This window comes from Falco naumanni, chromosome 4, assembly GCF_017639655.2.
Source record: "Falco naumanni isolate bFalNau1 chromosome 4, bFalNau1.pat, whole genome shotgun sequence".
NCBI lineage: Eukaryota > Metazoa > Chordata > Aves > Falconiformes > Falconidae > Falco > Falco naumanni.
Window position 1 is genome coordinate 22,417,759 of NC_054057.1, and position 17,825 is coordinate 22,435,583.

At 39.6% G+C, this 17,825-nt stretch overlaps 1 protein-coding gene across 5 annotated transcripts in view; it reads left to right on the plus strand.

Moving 5' to 3' along the window:
• The window catches only part of SUGCT (succinyl-CoA:glutarate-CoA transferase), a 337,763-nt gene that overhangs the window by 113,299 nt on the left and 206,639 nt on the right, over positions 1 to 17,825 (plus strand). For all 5 annotated transcript variants that reach the window (XR_005827518.1, XR_005827517.1, XM_040591739.1 and 2 more), the window contains exon 10: positions 12,043 to 12,114. Coding sequence is in view for 3 of the 5 variants with exons in the window: in XM_040591739.1 (XP_040447673.1) it covers positions 12,043 to 12,114 (72 nt within the window). In the remaining 2 variants the exon portion in view is untranslated. The remainder of the gene's footprint in view (positions 1 to 12,042; positions 12,115 to 17,825) is intronic.

Sequence of the window (17,825 nt, forward strand, 5' to 3'; positions counted from 1 at the left end):
GACAACCATATGTCCTACTTGTTTCAGTTGGTTTTACATTCTTGACAGCAGCTTAAGGTTACTTTGTTTATTTGGTGTACTTTATGTGATAACTTTTCATAAAATTATTTAATAAATATTTTTGTTTATAAATATATTTATAATTTATAATACAATATAAATGATTCATAAGTATAAAAATATAAAATTATATAAAATAGATACATTATACTTGGTGTATTTTGTTTTAACTTGTGCAGATCTTGAAAAGAAAAAGACAGATCAAGTAGCTGGAAAAATATGTTCTTTGTCTAAAAAGTCTTATGCTTCAGTACATAAGTTGATGTGAAAATTGGTATGCCTCCCTGCGTAATTTTCACTAGCGATTTTTCCTACTTAGAAGCACAGCTTTATCAATGTCTAATAAAATGCTCAAGCTTTGTAACCGTGAAAAGAAATGTATATCGCGGAAGGCAATTAAATGTACCAGAATCCCACGGTACTGAAAGCTGTCTGTGTTCATCTTAATTAATATAACTATTTAAACACATTTGGTTACTCCTCTCTATGTATTATTTTTTAGTACTGTTACAAAGGCAGCTATAAAACACCCTAATGCTTTCTTGAGCACCCAAAGGGAAGGAAGAGTGCCCTTACAAATCCACGCACCTCTTCTCCCTGTTTGCTCCTTGTTCCCTCTCCCCAAGTGAGGCAATCAGATAATCAGCTCCATATAATCGAGGGATGAGAACCTTGTTTCTGAGAAAGGCCATTCCATAGCCAACTCCAGGGAACAGTGGGCAGGCAGCACTTCAGGATGTCATCAGGGGTGCAAGAACAGGTCAAGCTACTGCCAGCAGCCCATTTTAGTCCTTCCCAACACAATGGCAGGTCTGTGTGCTGGGCTTGCTGCTGCCCATTTGATGCCAGCCCCAGTGTCACCAGAAGGCCATCTGGATCATTAGGAGACCAGCCCTTTGACTTTGCCAGCTCAACAGAGAGGGAGGCGAGAGCTTGACGAAGGCCAGGTGCCAGGCTGCTCCTCCAGGCGTGCTGGCACCAGCCCTCAGCCGTAGCCAGCCTGGGCCCCTCGATAGCTGGGATCATTGTTGTAACAAGGATCATCTGCTTGTTATGAGTTGTTCACTCTTCCTGAAGATCTTTGCTGTCAGTGTGGGGACAGCAACATGGCTGTGCTATGGTATATGGATAGGAGTAGCTGGGTGGCTTTAAACTTGTGTGACTACATGGGACTGACATCTAATTTAATTGCAGTGCTGTATGTACTTACTTTGGTTTAGCTTCTATAAATTATTATTGTGAAAATATGTAAAACAATATGTGTTTTTTGCAGAAAACTAGTGGAAGCAGCGTGTGTTCCTGCTGACTTGTCAGTTGACTGAGGCACAATGATGCTGGTACAGGTTTCAGTAACAACTTATGGCAACTATCTTTGTATTTGTATCAACTTATGGCAAAAACGCGGTAAATTTGCACTTTTCCTGATGTCATAGGGTTCAGCAGAGGTGAATGTAGTCAGGGTTTTATGTTTTTTTTTCCTTTTTCTTTTAATTGCCTTTTAATTTTTTGTGTTTTTTTTTTTAATTTTTTTTTTTTTTTTTTTAAATTTTTGAAGTTGCCACTATGGTTTGCAGTTGGGCATTTATTTTTAAGAAACTGAAAAGTAAGGTTTTAAATTGAGAGTGGAAGTAAGTTGGCTGGTTATGCCAAGAAATTAAAACTCCATGCCACTGGGCAGTCTTCAGAGTCCGAATCCTGCCCTAAATAAGCCCAGACTCCTACAGTTCTCCCACGGTTAAATCAGAATTGTCAGCTGTTTGTTCTCACTCTTACATGAGAGAAAGGCTGTCTTTCTGTCACCCAGAGCAAAAAGAAATAATTATGAAAACATAAGGCAAGATGAAACTTCAAAATAAGCCTAGCAACTGATAAGAATCAAACATCTTTGTTAAAGAACAGCATGTTGTACCTGTGAGTGGAAACTAATTTTTTTTTTCCCCTTTTGAATCTGCAGGGGAAAAATGTGGGATCTTTTTTGAACACTGGGATTTTCTCCTTGTCCTCCTTTTGTCTCCTCCTATTGCCTTTCCCACCACTTTACTGGTGTCCATTAGACTTGGGAAGGGGGTGAGGCAAGGGGTGCAGGAAGATGATTTTGTACAAATGTGGATAAAATCTGATGTAGATTTTAGGCTGTGATAATAGAAGCACACTTACACTGTGTTGATTCTCCAGAACAAGTCCTTTTGTAAAGGATGGTGACGTTTACTATGCAAAAGCACTCTAGGAACCATAGATGTAACAATCTTTGTTAAAAACCAGAATAGTAGCTACTGCCATGGAGATTTCCTCAGCACTTTCTCAATAGATAACTTAACTTACTAGTTGCTAGAATAAAAAATTGGTTAAATATTGGCCAGCACAGTTTTAAGCTGGCAAAAGGTGTGGTGTTTTAATTTCTAATTCTAGTGATTTTCAAAATTTAACAATTGGAACTATGCTAAATTTGAGGTAGATAAAAGATTGTAAATGCAGTAATGTAATATTCTATTTCAGTATTTCTCAGACTAATGGGGAATGATAAAAAAGAATATTAGAGAAAAACAAAAGTCTAAATTTCCTACTTTTAAGGAAAGCTAAAAGAATTTTACAGGAAAGTGAAGAGGAAAGGGACTTCTAACTTCTTTAGACATATATTAAGTGTTCCACTCATCAAGCATTATTTTTCTTTTTTTTTTTTTTTTTTTTTCTTTCCTATTTTAAATAGATCTCACTAGCATTATTCCTGTGGCCTGACAGTGGGGACAGTGGGTGTTTTTTTTTGGCATAAATTCAGGACTTTAAATATCATGCATCCTGGACGTTTGTCCACTTCAATTTTTAAATTCTTTATTAGAGGTAGTGTTTTAAACCAAAACAAACTATGTACAATAAACCTTTGTGAGCCTGACTTGAAACCACAAAGCAAGGATACTGAAGAGTTAAGGCTGATGCATTTGAAATCCAGCTTTATTTTACCATACTGTGCCTACTGAACAGTACATAAGATCACATGCTGGCTGAGCGCTATATTAATGGAAAAAAGTGTCCAAAATAGGGCAAAGGCACATTGGCAGAACAGAGTGGAGTTTCTCCTGCCTTTGTCCATCCTGTTCTTGAGTTAAACGGCAGATTTCAAATATGAGTGCTGTTTATTTTAAATTGTGAAAGTGCCAAACTGTGAAAGGCGGCCAATTTTGCACCCCTGTCATTATGATGTCCTCATCGGTGTTTTTGTTGATTTTCGTCAGTTAGTGCTAATTTGATTCCTTGCTCTTCTCAGTTGGCTGGTTGTCAAAGAAACTCACAAATGATTCAGCTTGGCTTTTTGAAGAGCCTTCTTCATAGCAGGATGTTAAGTTATTAGGACCTTTAAGTTAATAGCACTGCCCGTGCAGTCTGAGTTCTAGTTTGCTTGCACTGGCTCATCTGTCTGCAGCTTGAAATGCCAGGCTGACCCATTTGGTGGGAGCTACCAAAAAGGCAGTCGATACTATAAAGCTCACCTTTGGAAATTGTACCGCTACATCAATTAAAGCCAAAGAGTGGAGTGGGAAAGGGACAGAAATAATGACACTGATCCTGCTGCAATGATTTCTGCTGAAAACAGAAATAAGACCTCATTTAGAATTAAATTCTAAATAGCACTCTTAAAACCTCATATTTGAGTACTCAGATTTTCCAGACAGCTATATCTTTTGATTTTTTGGAAGGTGTAAGAACTATTTGTCATTTCTGCTTCAGAAATGCCTGGAGGCCTGTATCAGGACCAGACTGTGGTCATGTGTGTTGTTTTTCAAAAGAAATGTTTTCATTGCTTTCTTTTACTTTAAAAGTGAAACAAAAAAACAATGCTTACAATCCCAAAATTGGAAGAAATTGTGTGAACTATTGTGTGAGAAGGAAAAAGGGTAAGGAAACATAGCTTGGATTCAGGCTTTTGAGAGATTATTATAAATGTTGAGAAAAATATTGTTTAAAAAAATAGCTCTGCAGTGCCCTTTAAAATCAGTAAGCGTCTATTTTAATTCCCATATAAGTAGTAACTGGCTGCTGTCTGTATATATACTTAAATGCTGCTTGCTGTATGAGACCTTGTTTGCTTAATTTCAACCTAACTGAATTTTTATGGCTGTGCTATAAACCTCTTGAAAATAGTGGCTTAAATGGAAATGCTGACACAACATTAATTACACTGGCTCCAGTGTGATACTGTGATTAAAGTTTATTTATTTTGTGTGTGCGTGTCTGTGTGTGTGTAATTTCATTGTTGAAAAACTAATGGAAAACTAATGTGGCAATGGAGAATGTGATTCTGTGCCTGATATTTTATTTTTCAACAGCAAGGAACAGTTTTAATGCCAGTTTACAATACCAGAGAATTTATTTTGAATTGAGGTATAGTTTACGTATTTAAAATTTTAGAAATTTGGGAAAGTGACAAGTTTCCCACTTTAAAGCTGTTCACTGCTCTTCCAGTTTTTAAATGGCTTTTTGGGTGGTGAGGCTAGATGTATTCTGCATGCACAGTAGAAAACAAAGAAAATGCTTTAATTTCCTTTCAGTGTATGTTCTTTGAGAGATAAGTCTCATCTTTAAAAATAAGGGTATGCAATCCATCGTTAATGTTCATTGCACTATTAAATACGAAGTAACAGTTACAGAAGTCTTTTTGGTAAATAGTATGCCCAACTGATACTTCTAGATTACAAATCTATATATTACATCTAACCAACTGGGAAGTGAGCAGTGCAAATATCATATGACCAGAAGAAGAGTCAGTGACAGAGGGGTCCTGTCTCCAACCTATTTCTTAGGGCAGAGGCCGTGGTTGCAGTCTGCTCCCAGCAGTTTATACTTCTCACGTTAGGCAGCAACTGGATAAAAAACATGGCATGGTCTGGAGAGCAGAGCTAGACTGGCCTGCTGCCGCAGTGAGTGTTGAGAATAATACACTGTAATGCCAAATGCAGATGTCCCTGTGATTGATAGATGCTGTGATTTGGTGTTAACTTTGCCCCTTTCAGTGTTAACTTTGCCCCTTTCAGTGAGGTGCATTTGGAGCGCATTTAATGGTTCTCATCTGCTTTACTTCAGGCAAAGTCATTTTTTCTGCACTCACATGTATATGGAACTTGAAGGTTGATCAGAAAAATTGTCTAATGGATGGTGTGTTCTGTAGAAGTGAATGGTGTCCCTGGTTGGTAGCCTGTGGAGTGCTTTCCTTGACATCGGTGCCGGTGTTCTGCCTCATCTCAGAGACCAAAGTAATCATTCCCATTCCTACCATAAACACCCTTCCCACAAGCTCATGGCATCCAGTCAAACTTCTCTTGCGTGCAAGAGAATTATTGCAGATATTCTTAAATACCGATGTATCTGGTAGACTGATAGCTGTGAAGCTGCGGGATGGTATGTCCTGCGACATGGCAATGACGAGACAAATAGTGCGGGTTGAGAAGACTGGAGGGAAAAAGTTTAATCTTTGTGTGGAATGCCCTTCTTCAGTTTGCTCAGTGAGAACGTTTAGCATACATTAATCCAGTCCATGAAATTTACATTTTTTATTTTTACTGTTTGCTTTCACTTGGAAGAGAGTGCAAAGCAGGCAAATAGTTTCAAAGTGTGTGGTCTTTATGATTTATATGTATTGCTTAGAACTACCACTGACCAAACTTCTTGGTCTTGTTCCCATTTGTTACAGTAATTAAGTATTAAGTTGTTAGGAAAGGATTGTGCCCTTCACTTGAAAGAAAAAAGAGTGGCTACTCTATGGTTCTGTGGCACAGCTGATGTTTTATTCAAACCGATGTGTAAAGGTAGAGAAATGATGTGCCAAGTTTATCCCATCTGGAAGGAATGTAACTGTTCTGGATCTGAAGCAAAACTTGAGGATCTCCTACTCTTTGATGTATTTGGGAACCAGAGTTGGAGGGAAAAAAATATTCTACATATGCTGTAGATACATTCGGTTGGCAGGAGAAGAGAGCCTGCATACGTGTCAGTCAAATTCTGACCACATCACCTTCTTAAGGGCAGCCTTTAATCTACATTAAGACTAGAGAATGCTTGTCCTCAAATGACCTTTGCATTGAATCAAGTATCACGCTGGAAACTTCAAAGTGTAATTGCAGGCAAATATGCAATAAATTAAAAGTAACATTGTAATTTTTCTGTGGTTCCAAGCCTGCAAGAGGCCAGCTTTTCTCTTTGTCCACACCCATTAGCACCAGGGAACTACTTCAAGCACACAGATGGAGACCTACGTATGGTCACGTAGTGTTTTACTGAGTAATTATTTGCTGGTTCCGTGAGTGAGTGGAGAGACTGCTGTAAATGGGAAGATGGAGGGGAGAGGAAGGAGTGGCATATGGAAATAAATCTCTTTTTAAAAAATGTTGGCGATATGTTTCAAAGCTTTGTCTGAAAATATTGGTTTAGCTTTTTCTGGATTTATGTTTACAGACGTCTCAAGTAGGTGTCTTTTGTTCTGCACTGTCTCCAGCTGGTCCCAAAAATCCATTCAGCGTTCACACAAAGCTGCTTGCTCCTCTGCCAATCTCGGGAAGGAGCTCGGAGGAGCGTTCTCCTTTAATGCCACCCGGGAGCGCTCCCTGCTGTGCTGACAAACACATACCTTACAGAAATATTGTATCTAGCCTTTATAAAAGGATGGCATCTTCCCAAAATCTTCAGCAAGCTGCTTCATAGTGTGCCAGTTGGAGCGATCAGCCTGTTGCTCTGTGCAATCAACAGCAGTTAGAAGGCACTGAAAAGTTACTACCATTTAAGCCCTGCTCCAGAACTCACCAGTACGTTGTGACTATCCACAAGCCCTCCAGCTGTTCCCCTCACAATCCATTCTTGGATGCTTTTAGAGGTGCTACTATTCAAATTTATGAATCAAAAGGCAGTGCTGTCTTGCAAGATACTTCAAATCTGAGGTTGGCTATTTCCAGTGAAAAAGGATTGTAAGTATCTTTACAGACCCCAGCTGTTATTCACATAGGAACATTAGATAACAAAACTCATAAAGATGAGTAATACACCCCTTTTGCCATACCTCAGGTAGTGCAAATCTTCCTCCGAGGGGAGGCCTGGAAGCTTTCAAATATTTCCACCATTGGCTGCCATTATCAGTCAAGGGGCCAATACAGCAACTGAAAATGGAAATAATCCGTAGCTTGTTCACATAATTAAAGCTATTAACCTCTCCCAATTATGGAATGATCCTCCAGTTTCAAAACACCAATGCTTTGTTCTGTTGGTCTCTCCAGGTATTATTCAGCCTCCAAATTCTTCTTCCTAAGAAGTCTCTGAAGAAGCCACATCTAGTTTCTGCATCCTTTGCATTTGACCTTGACAGTCCTAGTGGCCCTGGGAAGCTGCCTGCTGATGGTGACGGCTGGAGGCCGTATTTCAGTGTGTGCTGGATTTGGTCTGCCAATAGCTTTTGAGACTAGACTATGAGGTGCCCTCAGCAGTGCTGATTTAGATTCAGATTTTTGAGGTGGAATGAAAACTGGCTGGCCTGTTGTGCTCAAAAGGTTGCGACGAGTGGCATGAAGTCCAGCTAGAGGCCAGTTGCCAGCGGCATTCCCAGGGGTACGTGGGGCCAGTACATGGTCATCCACCTGGATAGTGGACAGAGTGCACCCTCAGCAAGGGTTTGCAAAATATACAGAGCTGAGAGGAGCGGCTGATACACTAGGTGGTCGAGCTGCCTTTCGGAGGGACCTTGACAGGCTGGAGAAACGGGCCAACAGGAACTTCATGAAATTCCACAAGGGGAAGTACAAAGTCCTGCACATGGTAGGGAATAACCTCACACATCAGTACAGACTGGGGGCTGACTGGCTGGAAAGCAGCGTTGCAGAAAAGCACCTGGACGTGCTGGTGGACAAAAACCAGAACATGAACAGTGTGCCCCTGTGACTAAGAGAGCATCCTGGTCTGGATTAGGAGGAGCACTGCCAGCAGGTCAAGGGAGGTGATCCCTCCCCTCTGCTCGGTACTGGTGAGGACAAATAACCAGTGGATCCAGTTGTGGGTCCGCAGTTGGGTCAGCTTCTGGGGTCTGTAGGACAAGGATGTCCTCATGCTGGAGCAGGTCCAGCAAAGGGCCATGAAGATAATTAAGGGCTTGCAACGCGTCTCATACAAGGAGAGGCTGAGAGAGCTGGGACTGTTTATCCTGGAGGAGCAGAGAGCAGGCTCGAGGAGCTCTTATGAATGTGTATAAATACCTGATGGAGGGGAGTAAAGCATCACCATATGTAGCAGCAGATGTTCTGGTTGTTTTAATTTCTGTGTTTTGGATTCGAGTACTGAAAACTGACCTGGACTTTTGATCATTTTATTGGAATTGGCCTATCTTTTTAATTGGTCCCTTACATTTTAAGGTTTTTTGTGGAATCAACATGCAAATTGAAACATATGCAAAGATATTTATGTATGGTTGATGATTGCCATAGCATATATAGGCTTAAAATTCATAAAGCAGGCAATAAACACAGGAGATTGGTGGTCTTTTATTAACATCATCAAAGCTGGCAAATTTTGAAAGACTGTTGACTTAGAGCAGTGCAAAGACTGGATAGTTTGGCCTTACATTATCTCAGCAAGTCTTTGCTTTGATAATAAACTATGGTTAAGTTTGGCCTGCATCCTTATTTTATGGTCTATATGGCATTTTTAGAATACTTGTAAGCCACTTAGAACATTTCTGAAGGTGGATGGAGTTTATTTTTCATGCGTTTAGGAAGGTTAAAATGTTTCAGTGCACAAAGTGGCTCAGGTATACACAGTGTCCTAGGATCAAATTTGCAAAAGTGCTGAGTATTAATGAGGTCCTGTAACATCCGTTAGTTGGTGTGAGGTGTTGACGTATGCACACTGAACCTTGAGACCTGGATTTCAGCATGCATATGTTGATGTTATGTGCTATATCTTGTCAATGTGAACTTACAGATTATCTTCTAAGAAACCCTCGAGCTTTTTACACCATACTGAAAAGCTACGCCTTTAGATGCTCGCAGTCTATCTCTGCTTTTTCCATAGATAACACATGAACTAATTTTTTTTTCTGGTTTTTGTTTCTTGTCTTCACTGAGTGATGTCCCACTGCTCAGGATACCACAGGGGAGCAACAGGTTAAATCATGCTCATGTTCTCAAGAATCTTATCAGAAAGCCTCATTCTTCAGAAAAAGGGGAAGGCAAAAAAGACTTTTGCCTTGTGTGTATAGTGCCTTTTATTGCACTAATGTGAAATGATTCGAAGTGATGGACAGGAGTTTTATCAAAACAAAATCTCATTAAAATCTGTCTGCACTTTGCCCTTACTGTCCTTTGTATAATAAGATTGTGAAGCTTTCTGTGACCAGACAGTAACCTGTGGTAACCTGTAGTGTGCGTACATTTATGGGTGATGAATAAAACCATTGTTATCACCCTTAAATGTTGGCATCAATATTGTGCTAATAACATTTGGAAGTTTCTGCTTTATCAGCAGCAATGACTGGCAAATAATCAGCTGTTTTGTAAAGGGAAGCTTAAAATAGCAGCTGAAGACATTTGAGTTAAGCTTCATGGAAAAAGACACTGCTGCATTTATGATGATACCATTTTTGTTGTGTAAGGATGACATGATTGTTGGTTTAGCTTTTTAGACATACAATGCAATTAAGAATAATCAGTTTTCCCACACATTCCGCAAAGCAACTGAAGCACACATGCTAATAACCAGGCCCTTAAATTCAGAGTGACTTCCGCTGCTGCATGGGCAGCCCACGGGTACAGATGCTGTTCATAGTGGTATGCGGCTATTGTGTCATCACAGTCTCCTTACAGGGATGCAAGCCTCTAAAAAAGTTGCTGATAAATAGTAAACTCTTTAAGACTTGCCCATGCTACAAATTTAAATCTATTTCTAGTGTGGAAGAAGGGGATCTGTATTTAAGTACATTATATATGTTGTAAGCTTTGCAATCTGTAACAGGTATCCAGACCAGAAGTTTAGAAGAATGTGTAAAAGAATTTCGAATTTGTGTTTACTGGAAGGAGTAAGCGGATACACCAATAAAAACTATTTTGTGTTACATATGCATATGGATACATGTAGTTTTAAACCCATAATTTGTGTGAAATGTGTGTGGCTGGTTTTAGAATTCAGAGCATCAGCAAAGACAGGTCAGGACTTGGGCAGGGTGTTCAGAAAACAGATCTTGCCTGTGACTAAAGGGGGTAAGTTTATATTGACAGTTTTAGTTCATAACTGTTCCTACTAAAAGCCATTTATTTGTGTGGTGTGTGTGTTGTGTCTTACATATTACACCAGGCTCTGTCATGATTGTTCTAGACAGAAATCTGCATGAACAGGTATATCTAAAAATGTTTATGCATTCATATACAACTTTCTTTTCTTTATTCTTTCCCCCATTTTCCTTTTTGGAGCATGAATGTGCAGTACCTTTATATTATGTGTTCTTCTAGACTTTTACTGTATTGGGGCCAAGTCAGTGGGACTTTTTTGCATGCTTGGGACTAAATATTTGTTGAATTTCATCTTTGTTTGCTAAGAATCTTAGACTGAAATGCTTAATTAAATGTGTGAAAAATAAACAGCTCAACTTTATCACTGTCCAATACAATTTGACAAGAAATGAAACAGCGAGAGCAAACGAGTGATATCCTAACTATGACATACAGTTACTTGCATTTCAGTGGACATGATTTTCCACATATGATTTTAAAGCTTTGACTATACCAGATGGTAAAATAATTAGAGTGTGGATGTAGTTGTATTTGTATGAAAGATTGAAAGTTGGAATAGTGTATTCCTGTTTGTGAAGAATAAGCCACAGTAGCATGAGAAGACATTTTATTATCAAAATGTTCCTGTACCAGGGCTTGTATTTGTGTGTTGTGTAACCAAAATTTCCAGTAAGAATTCATACCTTTAGATCAGGACATTATAGCTCATAGAAAAATTGATTTCTGTGAATTGAAGATGAGTTTTATTCTCTGCAAGAAAGTCTTGCCAGGCCTTGTCACCATTAGCGCTACCAGCCTGTGCTGGCCTATTGTACTGAAGTCAAATGAATACTGAAATAATTTTTCCCAAATGCTTCCTAAAACTGTGTTTGTAAAATGTATGACTGAAACTTGTAGAAGGGAGAGGTGTGGAGGAAAGGGGAATCCACATGCATTATCCAATTTTAGAAGATGCCCTGACACAGTGGTAAAAATTGAGGATGATACCAATTACAGATTTATTTTGTTTTCCCCTATGAAAATCTAGGTGGAGATGTTTTAGACTGAAATGAAAGGTGGTTAGTTATGTCCTACCCAGTGAAATGTTCTGTTCAACATGAAATGTGCCAGTAAGGCCATTGTAATGAAGTCAAAAGAAAAAAAAATCCTCAAAGCTGGAAAAGAAGTCCCATTTTCTCCAGGAGCTTGATCTTGAGACCATTGACCAAGGAGATAGGTTAATCTTAGCTGAGGAACCGGAAAGGTGCAGCCTATCCCTTTCTTCCCCCTGAGAATCCCTAACTTGTCATTACTATTTGGCAATCATTTTTTTCTTGCGTCTTTGGTCGGGGTCTGTGACACCTCAGTGCAGCTGTCTGCTCTCAGTCAGGCTGAGAGTGAAGATGAATAAATAACTCCTGGCGAGTAAGTGTTATCCTGGTAAATCCTTCTCCATCCTTGTGAGCATGGGACACATTTGCAAAGTTTCAGGCTGTTTCAAGACGTGTTTTTTAGCAAATAAACTCTTGACCAAGATAATAAATTCTCAACTCTAGAAGAACTCTAGAAATCAAAAGGGCTGCATCCATCCTTGTGGGTGACTTGGAGCCACTTTTATAGAACTAGAGACTGGGTCTGAATGGAAATGTTTAAGGAAGTAATTTGAACATTATGTATAAAATTTTTGCTCTAAGATGTGCTACTACTTTATAGTTTAGCTACAGCTTATCACCTATCTTTGTTCTTCCAGGCTTTTAAGACCAAGGATGGGTACCTTGTGGTGGGAGCTGGAAATGATCAGCAGTTCGTCACTGTGTGCAAGGTAATGGCATGTTGGGCAATGGTACAGAAATGTCTAATAATTTCCGTTCTGACTAGGAAAATAATTACTGATTGCTTCTTAATTACCCCCCTCCTTTTTTTTTTTTTTTTTTTTTTTTTTTTTTTGGGGTGAAAATAAGTTATGCATATAAATTCTAACCCTGGGTTTCTGGCTGGTAGTTTAGGGGACTTATTTGTGTTCTGTGCTTTGTTTCTGTACTCAGAACACCTCGATTTCCAAATCTGTAGGTGCTGAACCCCTTTTGAAGTCACTGAAACTGCACAGCTAATTAGCTAAAAAACGAACAAGCTAACACCTTCCCAGTTCTGGAATGGTGAATGTCATGGAAATCACACTGGTGCCTTTTTCAGAAAGAAACGTGACATTGTTTCTCCATAAACTACATGGTAGGCGCAGCTATTCACAAGGCAAGACTATGGGATGGATGGTTCTTGGGCCACTTTAATCATCAGCCGAGTGCATTGTCCTTCTGAACACTAGTGTGGGCTGGTCTGTGCTCACAAAGAAACTTGCAGACTTCTTAGAAAAGAAATACTACAGGGCTGTGGGCTGACTTTGGAGTGGTGCAGAGGTACAATGTTGAAGAAAAAAAATCTTCAAACAGGACAGCTGCGTTCAAAATCTGGTATCTTCATTATTTTGGACTGAAGGAACATGATGCTGGCAATTCTTTTTTCACAGGGGATGGCTTGGAAAGTTGTAAAATAATTTTGGATTTTTCACATGCTCTTTTCCTTTTGTTTTAATATGTGGCATTGCTGTCCCCTGGACAGTGAAAACATTTTAAGAGAAAGAAGAGGTTGTAGGGAAAAAAATATTCTAAGTGAAGTGTAGCAAAGTTCCAGACAAAAGACCCTAGTAACATGTAAGCTGGGACAAGAGAAGTTTTGTGTATAGCATTAGGCAGCATTTTTAAAAATTGGATTTCTACCTTTCTCCTGCCGTTATGTTTTTTCTCTGGGAACTTGGATGCTTAACCTAAATTAATCACGCCCAGGAAACTGAGAATTATTTTTCTGCATTTGTTCATGTTCATGTCAGACATTTCACATTGCCATGGATGTTCACAACTAATGACTGGAGCATGCAGTAAGAAGGCAGTGCTGTTGTGCTTCTCTCTCAGTACCATTCGGGGTACGTATCCCCACCTTGCTGTCTGGAGGGGTCTGGTTTCACTTGCTTGAATCCAATCTCTCAGTAAGTAACCAGTTAACCTCATCTAAGTTTGCTCAGTGGGTTTTCTTCAAACAGGCGTCCAGTCACTGCGGTGCGATCATTATCTTAATGTGAATGAAGACTAATGACTGAATGCCTACCTGCCGCAACACAGTGTTATCCAAGACTCATTGTCTCATAAAGGGAATCTTTCCAGGAAGCCCCAGTACACAGCTGTGAATGTCTTCTTGGTGCTTTATTGCCTGAAGAATTGTGTACCAAACACTGGTCATCCTGCCATTCTTGAGCAAGGCAGAGCTGAAGATATGGCTCAGTAGGGGCTGACACCATGGTGTGAGCCAGAAAGCACTAAAAATTCAGACCATGCATTCACCTCGCTTTAGGATGCACCTGAAAGACTTACGGTGTGACTTTTTGCTACATATGCCCTCTTTAATTAGTAGAGAGTGGATGGTACCCCAGAAGATGAGGCAATGTTTCTATGATTTGTGTTACCTCAGAATCTGTAGGACTAGAATTGAGGGAGGTGAATATTGGCCTAGTCTGCAGGCTGGTGATTTTTTGTTTCATCCTTATAATGGTGTTCTGGTATTTTTAGAATTGAAAGTAGGAGGTACAGAACATGGGAAAATGATGATTGCTTGCACTCAAAGGGATTAAAAACCCAGAAAAAATAGTTCCAGTTTTGGGTAATTGATAAAGCCTTGTTGCAGCCAGCTAGTTTTGATAGTGCTGCGACAATTGCTGCCCTGTGTGAGGCTTGAACGCAGGACCATCAGATTGTGACACTGAGTGTAATTAATGAGCGGTGACAGCAGTGATGGCTGTGCCGAGGGACATTGGAAGTTTTGAGTGGTGACAGCGGTGCCCAATGTAGACGAGACAGGCGGGGATAGCCTGCGATCCAGATCACGTTGAGATAGGCGGGAAGAGCCTGGGGATCCAGATCAGACACCGGTAAAGGTGAGCGGTTGGGATCAAAGAGAAGGAAGCCTGACTGCCGTGGAGCCAAGAGACTGAGGGTAATGGGTGGTAGCAGCGGAGTGCACGGCCAGACGTGGCAGCGGCCCATGTGGCGGGTCCAGAGTGGGTCTGGCTTGACAGCGGTGATGGCTGTGCCGGGGGAAGGTGCAGGAGCAGCGCGGTGCCACGGGAGGCTCCTGCCGCTGCTGCTGCTGCTGCCTAGCCTGGCGATATTCTTGCTGGCATTTATGTGCTCGTTGAAGGTGTATCCACTCACAGAAAAAATGGGCAACCATGAGGATGTTGAGAAGCTTGTTAAAAGTAATGTATTAGTGCTGTATTCTGAATCTGCTGCTGCAAGCTCACTCAGGTTACTGTCCGATGTGGCCCAGGAGGTGAAAGGACGAGGTACTATAAGCTTATCAGAACCCCCCTCCGAAGAAAACAAAAGCCCAGATGTCAAGAAAGCAGATGAGAAGAAAGGTGATAAACCCCCAGAAGCTGAAAAGCCCAAGATAAAAGTGAAGAAAGAATATGTGTTTGAGTTCAGGGACAAATTGTATGGACTGTATGGGAAGTTTATTTGTGAAAAGGTTGTGGTGATTGTTAAATACATAAGGCATGAAATGTTAAGAAGAAAAAGAAAATAGTTCAATGACAAGTTGTCTGGACTGTATGAAAAGTTTATTTGTGAAAAGGTTGTGATGATAAAGCCTTGTTGCAGCTGGCTAGTTTTGATAGTGCTGTGACAGGTAATGGTTATTTTTCTATAAACCAGTCATCGTGTTTGTTTTTAAAAAGAACAGTCTTTTTACTGTTGTCGAGTTATTGTAAGTATGGATTTGGGCCGTTACATTGCCCAGAAGCAGTGTGATGTGGAAGCCAGTGGAATGCTGTGGAACCCGTTGGAGGTGCGCTCTGTGCTAAGTCAAAGGTGATTTGGAACTTCAAACATCGTGAAGGGGGAGAGCCAGTAAAGGAGAAGGGGACTTTATTACAGGAAGGCTTGCAACACCCTGTAAATACAGAGACTGCAAACTCAAACTTTGGAATTGCCATTAGAGAACCTTTCTGAGATGAGATGGTGCTAAAAATACATGCTGTATGGAAGCTGGTGCCCTGAAGACACGTACTCTAGAGATGTAACAGCTGGCTCAAGCTGTAAACAATTGCAAACTTTCTGCTTCAACCATATCTTTCCAGGCAAGGAGAAAGAAAAAACCCCTAGAATAATTCACTGTGATATTTTCAAATTCAATGACAACTAACTGTAGCTTGTTTGGGGACTTGGATAAATGCAGAAAAACTTTATAACACTGCTGGCTGAAGTGCATTTCATAGTGGTCGAGCGTTACAAAAGCATGCCCTGCTGTGTGGCTGCTTTGGTATAAATGGGAAAACTGGGCAGGAATCTTCAGAAGGCTGAACTTTTGCGTACAGCAAAGGAGAGTACAAATAGGTTTGCTAGTGTGGTGGGACAAAACACAGAGAGCGTGAATTCTGAATGTGCACCTTAGAGCTTGAAGGAGGCCTCAAAATGGAGAACAGCAGTTTCATTGCAAATGATCACAGTGAAATAAAATAACAGTGGCAGCGTGATGCAAAAAGTTGAATGGGACATTAATGAATAAGTTCTCAAAGCTGCATTTGTTAGTCATGAAAAGATTAAGAAGAACAGAGATAGAAACATCCTTACAACAGGTGGACATTAAGTTAAAGCTGAAGTCAGTAATGCTAATTAAAACAGAAGAGTGAGCAACTCCATATAATAATTTTTCATTTAACTCATCAAATGGAACCTGAAAGTTTTCTGATTAATTTCTTGTTTTTTTAATCTCTCATAAATAAATATTCACTATCATTTATTTTGAACAACCTTGCATGATTTTTTCTATAAAGCAGTGATTTGTAACTCCAAATAACAGTATTAAAATGAGAGATAATTTTAAGGGGGTACCAATATTATTGTTACACTTTCAGATAGGAAAGGAAGAACATTTCCTGAAACTGAATTCTGATGTGTTAGTGATTTTCATAAATTAGGTTGTATAAACATTGAAGGAAAAGAAAATGTGCTGTGCATTGTTGATGGAAGATGCTAGATGGTGTTTTGTGTTACCTTGTAGATAAAAATCTGCAGAAAAGTTACATAATACAGCCATTGTTCAAAATAATTTACTGATACCTCAGGTTCCATATTTAGTTTTGTCACCAGATGACAACTACATCAAAGGTGATTATCTGTTTTGAATATCTCTAGGTATCTGTTTTGCTAATGGTTTTATGCCATCAACAGCTCTTCACTCAGAAGGGAAGCCATGCCCTTATTCACTCCAGTGAAGCGAGGAGACATTAAATGATAGTGGCCTTGGTGTGAACCAATCTCAGGGGAATTAGGGGAAGTTTACATTTGAGGTAACCATCAGAGAGATTGACGCCATTCTATTTATCACTGACATGTGGTAGTACATAGGCATATGGATTAAAGGAGCAATTGAATGTGTTAATAAAACAAAACTCCATTGAGGATGGCTAAATACGTAGAAAACAGCTCCAGCTCTGAAATGCCCTAATCTGAAGAAGGCTGGAGGCTGGATGGGTTTTAAGGAAATGTCATATGTACTGGCCCTGTTCTTAAGCTCTTCCTAAGCATCCGCACTCAGCCAGAGGCAGATACAAGATGATGGGCTATAGGGACTTCAGCACTGAGCCAGTACTGGTTTTTGTAAGCCATCGTGGAAATGGCCCTGTAACAAAATGTAGCATGTTATAGAATGATTATAGGACTCATTGTAAGACAAATTGATCTTGGCTGTGTGTTAGTGAGTACAAGTACATGAAGAATATGTGACGGTCTCTTTCTTTGTAAGCTTCTATTCTGCCTCCCTCTGTAGCTGATGTTACTGGGATATTTTTTATTGTATTTAGAAAGCACAACTCATTCTGCTTATTTATGTTATGTAGCATAAATAGATAAATTGTGTAGTAAGTATTGATTGTCCACACATCTACTCTGTCTCATAAATGCTTCTACAAAATTCTAAGACTTGTTCCCCACGTTTAATTCCCTTTATAGTATAATACACATTGTCTTTGCATGATGGTTACATTTCTAATGTGCCAGGTGGGAGTTACATATCGAAGATATATTTCTCCTTTCTTAGAGGTTATACCACCATTTTTTAAATTATTTTTTGGAAGAAATCATAAAGAAAAACTATGGCATTTTAATAGAAAAGCACCTTTTCATTATTTTTTTTTGTTTGTTTTTTTGACAGAAATTACTGAAGTGGAAATAAATATTCTTAGACATAGCTTTTTCTCATTCTAGGATATGAAGTACAGTCATATTTCTTATTCTGTGACATGTAACTTTTAGTGCAGGATAATCCACAGATCGCATGGTAATAACTTACAAACTTTTTTGTGTTGTACAATAATAATTTCTCCTAGCTAATGGTGAAAGCTATAAACTAAGATTTGGATCTTCAGTTTAATTTCTGTCTTTTTCTGTACTTGTTATGTAACATTAACCAGGAGGCATTATCTTG